General features: G+C 36.0%; 1 protein-coding gene across 1 annotated transcript; it reads right to left on the bottom strand.

Annotated features, from left to right (window-relative positions):
- Positions 1–5,527: 5,527 nt before the first annotated feature.
- On the bottom strand, positions 5,528–6,715 carry LOC107469264 (protein FAR1-RELATED SEQUENCE 5-like). The gene has a single exon (XM_016088639.1). It carries the CDS (start codon positions 6,713–6,715, stop codon positions 5,528–5,530), a length of 1,188 nt encoding a protein of 395 aa, XP_015944125.1.
- Positions 6,716–8,892: the final 2,177 nt, after the last annotated feature.

Below are 8,892 nucleotides of genomic sequence, written 5' to 3'. Positions count from 1 at the left end.
AATGATGATTTGGTTATTGATTTCCTTGTCGTGAATTTGTTATCTTGATAGTTTCTTAATTTGTGTTGGAAGAGCATTTCAGTTGCAGGATATTATTGTATGAGGTCAGCGAATCGGTTTCGTTAAAGTCTGTAGCAGGATCCGACTTGGAAATTCCCTCTTTCCATATCATTTTTCAAGTTGCCAAGAGGAGAGAACACGATGACATGTTCGATGAAATGTATTATTTAATTTTGGTAGAGTTAAAAATTTTAAAAAATTAAATAAAAAATGTGTTTTAAATAGTAATTATAAATGTTTGAATATTTTTTTATTTTTTATCTATATATCAACGGGTGAACTCGTTCAATCACCGACTTGTGGTTGGATTAGAGACTCAGTAGTCTAGTAACCTAAGTAGTTCGAACAACAGTTCACTTCTAAAACCATGGTTATTATTAAATTATTGAAAAAATATGAACTTGATGTTATGACACTGAATAATAAATTTTCTTATATGGAGTACTAAACAAAATACTATTAAAAAGTTCAAAAGAAAAGGGTATAACAAAGAATAAATAAATTAATCATAATCTGACATTATTATTTAATAACATTTTTTAACGAGTCCATAAGGAGGTGAAGATATTAAACATTTCATATTCTTATTACAAATTTTAAAAAATATAAAATTGAAATAAATTATATAAAACGATTTTATCGATAAAAATGATATAAAATAAACAGTATTTTATAAAAAATGGATTATTATTATTATTATTTGTGGGAGGTTTTGGGTTGTTATAATGATGCATTTGGCATATACTGTGAGTTCAAATAGATGAGATTAGGTCTCACAAAAAAAAAGAGGAGATTAAGATAGGTTATCAAAAGAGTCAAAGAAGAGGACATCAAAAGCTTTTCAATTGCACGAATCACGATGAAAGTATAGAGTGGATAGGTTTGGGGTGAATAGCATGTATTTTTATTTTGAGATTGACATGTGTTGGAAATGTAATTTATTATATATAATGATTACCTACCTAATGAATAAAGTAGAGGATTCTTAATTTTTTTTGTTACTGTTTCAAGAAAGTAACATGTTATCATGGCCTTTGATACAGTTTTTAATTCATTTATATTGGTTTTTTACAAAGAAAAAAGAAACCAATTTAGTGGAAATGAAAGCGAATATCTTATTTTCCTATTCAATTGAGTAGTAGTTGCATCATGTATCTAAGTTACATTAAGAATTGGTTAAAATTACATGAGGTACTCACTGTCTAGTATTTTTTGTATGATTTTATATCATAAAATAATGACCAAACGATTAAGGTGTGATTGGTTGACAATTCTAGAGACAAGTATAATTTTCTTGAACACAGAAAAGGCCAAAAAATGAATGCAAAGTTATATATTACTCTAAAAAAACGAGTCGCGATTTTAATGAAATTAAATGCAAGTGAATATAAAGAGTTTCACATATTTGTTTTTTGTTAAATTCTGATTATCTTTTCGTTAATTAACTATAATAAACTATACAAATATAAAAATACATATTTATATGTTTTTGTTTATATTTTTTATTTTCATTATTAGTTATAAATATAAAATATTATGTTTTTATTTTTATGTTGTTGTCATTTTAAAACTTTTGTATTTTGAGAATGTAATAAATTTTACCGGATTGAGTGTTTGTTTAATATTTTTAAAATATTTCCCTTTTTCTAAATTTAAAAATTTATTTCTTAATTTACTTGCTGATTCAGTCGTATTTATAATCTATATTTTTTTATTAATTTATATTTCATAACACATATTTTTAAATGGGCCGGGCTGATGATCTCACGAAGGTATACCTCTGTATTCCAAAGGACTATGGATTTGTGGTTTCATCCATCTATAGATATCCCTGCCGAATGTTAAACTATTTTTTCCCGCAGATCTTTGTACCGATGCACTTAAATCGTCATTGGTATCTAATGATCATCGATATCCAGAATGAATCCCTGATTTATCTAGACTCTCTCAAGTCACAAAACACGCGTGCCGCAGGATCAACCAGATGTATTTTGTGGTAGTTTGACCGTGTCACATTCCCTTTTGTTCTACTAAATAAAGATGACCAGCATCCTTTAATTTTACTATACTTGAGTATCATGTCTATTTAGCATTGCAGGCCAGGTACATTCAACAATTGCTACGAGAAGGAAAGTTCTATGAGAGGTCAGAAAGCAAACCACCACAAGTCACGAATTTCAAATTTTCAGAGCCTGCAACGGGTCAACAAGCACCAAACTCCAATGATTGTGGCATCTGGGTTGCCCAATGGATGGAGCTGTCGCATCTATGGGGATTCTTTGACTTAGAGGTATGTATAGGTATTCTTTTAACCAGACTGCATTTTGTTTCCTGGCCACTATTACGTGGGTTTATGTGATCTTGTGACTTATATTTCATTGTGTGCTGTAATATGTTTTGGAAAAGCCCTAAAGCTTTGAACCTGTATGGAAGTAACGCAGTTGCTCATTTTATTGTTTGTAGAGGGTTGATGACAAAACTCGGATGAGGTTGGCTGTGGATCTGGTTATGTCGAAGTCAAACCCTAAGAGGGAGGAAGTATGTCAGAAGGTTGGATATTTTTGGGATAACTCAGTGAAGAGCTACTTCGACAGTGATGGGTATGACGCCAAGGATGGTAGACAAGAGGATGCAGCAGCCGGCAGCATGAGCAGCCAAAGCCTGACCATCTAAGTTAACATAGTAGAGGGTTGTTATTTTTTTGAAAAGTCCTGATGGGTGAAGACGAACTTCGTTCTCGTGACGTGTTATTGTGATTCCAAACATTCATTCTACCATTGTATGCAACTTTTTGGTTTTGTTATGTTGCATGCAGTTTAGCATTTCTGTTATTTTGGGCTACTACAATTGGTAATTAAAATGGGTAGATGTGCCACACTGATGGCCAGAACCCGTTAGAAGGGTTCCTAAATTGTTGTAGATTTTAAGTCACCTACTTTGTCTTAGATCAATGAAACCTTTTGCAAGGATATATAATTTAGTTAAGCGTTAATTATGTTAGTCTTTATAAATATATTAAAGTTTTGGATTATCGTTAAACTTTTAATTATATATGTTACATGTTAGAACTATTAAAATTAACTAATTCTCTTTCAAGACAACATGTAACTAAAGATTTTTAAATTTTTAGTTGTCGTTGTTTTTTACATAATAAAAAACCTTTGAATTACTCTATAATAATTTTTACGTATACAGGATCTTATTATACAATTAAGAATATCTTGTAAACCAAACTTAAAAAACACATGTCAATAATGGAAAAAACTTATACTCGAGAATTGGAATGAACTAACACTCGAGAAATGTTTACTGGTAAAGTAAGAAAAGATAATGAAATGAAGGTGAAATTATAATACTCCAAGCGGGCGAACTCAAAATCAGTGCATGCGTGTCCATGCTTGAGACAAATGTGTGAAAACTTATATTTCTCTCGATGGGTTACATTGCAATGCATTGCCTCAAGATACAAATTCCTGGACCTGAGAGATCGTATATCATCTAATATTTCTTTAGCCTTAAAATGCAATCAAAAGTTGGAACAGAAAAATTAAAATAAATTTATAAATTGCATGGCTAACAAAAAGAGATGCTGTTGTCTTTCAATCTACCCTCAACTGCAAAACTATTTCTTCCAATATATGTAGGTATAACAACACCATAATTTAATTTTCATGCTAACTTGGATGCAGCTGCACGATTTCGGGCATCAGCCGGATTAACGGAATACAAACCAAAGAAATTCAGAACCCATAAAAAGTTGGTAACGTATAAAACGTTTTTCCAGCCATACAAAGAACACTATGTGCTCAATACTTTCAGCAGCGATCTTGTAACAAACGCAATATTTCCAACACCTACAACGAAGAACCTCACATTAATCCAAACTCACCCAAGATCAATGAATCACAGTAACTACTTCTACTCCACAATGACTATAACAAAATCAAGTACATGCAGCTAATTTGCAAGTTCCATAACAATAAATTCATAATACAAACAGTGCCATGAAATATCATCAAGAAATTCCGACACAATCCCTGCCACAAAGCATGTTCTATGGATGGAGAAATAAGAATACGAGTAACAATCGAAAAGGAGATTACCAAGCCACAAGTCGATTAACTTTATGTTCCAGTCGACGGTGTTACCTACTCCGCCCATGTTCCTGGTTTGGCTTTGCGCTGTGCCTATTACATGGTCCCATCTGTCGTTATCTCCGCCATCTTGCTCACTACGATGATCATCTCTCTCTTCTAACCGTTTGCCTTGATCATCGTGCAGGTTAAAGTGCGGAGAAACAGCCTACATGACAACAAAATTGATATAAAATTGCTTACTTAATGAGGTAAAACTAATTAAGTAATGAATATAGTGTTTGCAACCAAGTGTTTACCTCGAGTTTGCTAACTCTCGTTTTCTTGTTGGGACAGTGTTTATATCTTGTCGAGGTTGAGATTTTTTGTGGCTCAGTGCACCTCCTCTTTGTGTGCCCGATTTTTCTGCATCTCGTGCACTTTCTTTTTCTACCTTTGTGTCCCCGTGTACTGGGTGCCCCTTTGGTGCGCACAACGGTTCGATCCCGAACAGCACAGGCAGCGTTCGAACTCCTATCGATCATGTCATTTCCGCTGCGGGCTTCTAGATCACAGTATATCTGCCTGATCCCTTTCATGCATTTCTTTTACAGATCGTCATTTTTAGATCCGACGAACAACATCCACTGCGAAGCAGCATGCAGGGCTCCATGTCTCAACAAGAAACCCCGCTCATCCTCTAGTCCCGTCTTCTCAGTATATTCATTGACTGTCTTCACATCCTTCCTCCATCGTCTCAAAATCAAGCTTTCGGGAATTCTTTTTACGTGCTCGTGCTTCATGACAAAAAACATATGCCTGCAAGGAAAACCTTCTTTCTCCCAAAATCCACATCGACATACCAACCTATCTCTTTTTGGATTGTACAATGCCACCACATTCTGACCGGGGAATCCATACTCCTCAACCGTGTACACCATGGTTGTTGAGACCCTTTGTTTGCTTACGAAGTTAACGACCGAGATAGACTCAATCTCCTTCTTCACTTGTATGAAGATGACCTTCGTGTACACCGATGCAGCAAACTATTCGATGGGATCAAGACGGGTCGTCGTAACGGGAACACCGTAAATTGAACTGAACTGTGCAACCAGCTCACTATTCCGGTACTCCCGTACTAGTAGCTCCAGATTCTGCACAAGCTCTAGAATACTGTGCCTAGACGACAGAAATTTTTTTAGATGGGAATTGATGCCCTCACACCATGACGTCGTGCGAAACCCAGCGCAAAACTTGCGATGCAAGTACGCATTTGCCCACATCTTCCTCTTTTCATACAACTGTAATGCCCAATACTTATTAAGTAACCCATACTGTTCAGCAACCTGTGCCCATTCACACTCAAACTCTTCAACCTCCATGTCAGCATACAATCACTTGGCAAAGACATCACGGAACATCTGCTCGTTGGTGTTCGAGGTAACATTCTTCTGCAGATGCCATGCACACAATCTATGGGTTGCCCGGGGCAACACCTCCCTAACTGCAGCAATCATTGATTCATCCCCATCGGTAACGACTACAGAGGGCAGCTTTCTACACATGACTTCTAACAAGTTCTCCAACATCCACTTGTATGAACTGATTGTCTCATCTAAAACCAAACCGAAACCAAAAATTGTTGTTTTCTTGTGATTGTTTGAACCTAAGAATATGACAAGGGGTCTATTGTACTTGTTCTTCTTATACGTCGAATCGAATGCAACGACGTCTCCAAAGTGTTGAAAATCAACCCTGCTAGGACCATCTGCCCAGAACATGTTTCCCAACATACCTTCTTCAGTCAAATTGTACCGGGCCATAGACATGGGATCAACAGCTGCCTTGCCTTCCAGGTATACTATAGCAGTGTTCATGTCTCCATCAACCACCTTTGCACGCTTCGACCGATCCATATAGTTGTATGCGTCTTTCTTGGTAAAACCCAAAGAAGAATAACCACCCGCAATCCCAGCCATGTACCCCAATATCTTAGATGTCGGCAACCCATACGTATGCATTCCATCCATGTGGGCCTTTGCAGAACCCGATATCGCCCGGAAACTTCGAATCATATGAACCATTCCCGTCGGTATCAACTCGTGGTTATGCTCGAGGATTACTTTCCGAACCTTCCAAACCGAGCTACCTTTATCAAGGTATACAGACATCAGGGCCTGGCAATTCGTGCATGTCTCAGGCCTATGGCATCTCTTTCTGTCTAGTCTATTGTAATGTTTTCCATCCCTTAGGCCAGCCCGATTACAGAAGAACCTCCTTCTCACTACACTCCCATCTTCATCCTTTGCATAGTCTCCCTTACGGACCCCAAATCCGTTGCATTTCCCTAACCTACCATAAAAATCATATGCACGCTCTTCACTTCGAAACACCTTTTTCATTATATCCTCTGCAGTCAACCCAATCACGTAACCATATTCACGACCATCTTCATCCGACAACGACTCAACCTTTCTTAAGTCATCCTCGTCAACAACGTTGTTGTTTGAAAGGCATAAATCGTTTTTACTTTCATCTGGAGACAAACCATTTGCCTTGCCCATCCCACCATAGCACTCCATCTATTAAGTTGTAATAGTTGATTTTTTAAAGAATAACTTTTTTATGCTATAAAAATACACTGCCTTAACCTCTACACAACAACAATTTAATAAACAGACAACCACAACACCTAAATAGATAATCCGCCAATTGAAATTGCAAAACCCTAAGGAATTTTGCAACTTAAAAGGGCAGCAGCAAACCAATTTAACACACAGTCAACTTTACAAATTCAAGTAAAGGAAATCGGTACAAAAATCATCAACTAGACAAAAATTTTAACCACAACATTGGAATAATAATTAACCAGATACTTATTCACAAGGTATAATATCAATGAAAATTTACAAATATGCATTGAAAATGTACATAATTTCAACAAAGATTACTAAACAGAGGCAAGAGAGAACAACCATCATTCAGCAACAAACACTACAAAACAGAAAAAAAAATCACCTTATTACCAAATTCAAAAAGAATGAAAACCAAATAAACCCAATCATAAAACATTGTTACCAAATTAAATCAAAAGTCAACCAAATTTCACCTTGCAAATCCAATTAAAAAAACCTCTTCAGTTTCTACCCTAAACACCTATTAAATCACATGAACCAAAATTAACTTGAGGGAAAACACAAATTTCATAAGCACGAGAAGTCAGTTATCATTTATCACAAATTTCATATCTAAAACACAAATCAATACTCAATGAATCAGAGATATTCAAAATCACAAATCACTACTTTAGCCTTCAGAGACATTCAAATTCAATAATCCAAGTACTTCAGAGACATTCAAATTCTGCCTACAGCATTCAACAATATACAAATTTCCGCCATTAGCATCAGAGTAAGCTTCTGCCATTAGCAACCATACAGTCTAAATTCCACCTAACAGAGTGAGTTTCCACCATTAGCAACCATACATACAAATTTTCACAGTACTAATTTTTTAAATACAAGATGGAATCAAACTTCAAACCAAGACCGAAGATCAAAGAAGAAGAATCCAAGAGCCGAACTTCAAAATAAAAATGCAAGGCAAGACCGAAGAAGACTTGAAGAAAAAAGAAACAAAAATTCAAGAAGAAGACCACACCCTCAGTGAAGATGAGGACGACAAGCCACTAACCTGAGTCCGTGCCGAGAAGCCAGTAAAGATGAAGACCCGATGAGGACCTGCCGAGTTACTGGGTCAGGCGGTGACGATGGAGGATCTGGGTTAGGCGGCGAGGATGGAGGAAGAAGCTGCAGTGCTGAGGACCTGGGATGGCGTCGACACTGAGGACCTCTGTTAGTCGGCGACCATGCAGGGCTAGGCGAAGGGCAAGGCCGTGAGGGTTTTTTTGATTCTGCGTTCTCCTGTACGTTTTTGAATGAATGATTTAGGGAATAGGGGTAGGGGGTTGGGTCACGATGGAGGGTTGGGAATGACCTAGGTCCCTTTCTTTTTTTTTAACAGATTAAAAAATAGCATCAAAATATTTTTGTCCAACAACGAAAAACGGGCCACAAGGATTGGGCCCCTAATCAGCCAAAACTGATTACTAATTATATCACCTAATTACCCAACCTAATTATCCCTTCCCTCACGTGCTTCCATCAACTTTTCCTGCAACCTCTGTGAAAGCCTGATCAATTTGTCCCCTCCTTGTACCACATGTCATAGCCACAACTTGTCACCCATTGTCTACACATGTAGATACTATTTTGCTGTCTATACCGAAGACTTTGCCTAAATATAATACAAAAATTTAATTTAGTTTCTATTTTTCAATCTAAATCTCCCTTTCAAACATAGTCCTAACGTTTTGTTTTTAATATAAATAATAAACTTGAAGTTGATAGTATTCCAAAATTACTTGCATTGGGAGTTTATTATTTGAAAGTTTTTTTCTCTTCACGGTCAACAATTTGTTTCAAGTAAGGTAAACTGAATTCTTCAAACAAAAATGTTAGGTCAATAATTTGTTTGATATCAATCGGAGAATTATGGTTTAATAAGTGATAGAGATTTTTATAAAAATTAATGATATAGATATTAGTGATTTTGAGCATTCGAATTTTATTTAAAATGATCCATTTCTTACTTCACCTCTTGTCCGATCATGCATTTGCCCATGCCATAGTATCCAACTAACTCAAACATAAAAAAAAAGTTCTAAGAGGAAGAAAAAAAAAGTAAAAAAGTAGTGAAA

Source organism: Arachis duranensis, chromosome 10 (genome assembly GCF_000817695.3).
Source record: "Arachis duranensis cultivar V14167 chromosome 10, aradu.V14167.gnm2.J7QH, whole genome shotgun sequence".
NCBI classification, from domain to species: domain Eukaryota; kingdom Viridiplantae; phylum Streptophyta; class Magnoliopsida; order Fabales; family Fabaceae; genus Arachis; species Arachis duranensis.
Note: the sequence above shows the minus strand (reverse complement) of the source record. Positions and strands in the feature narration are given on the sequence as shown.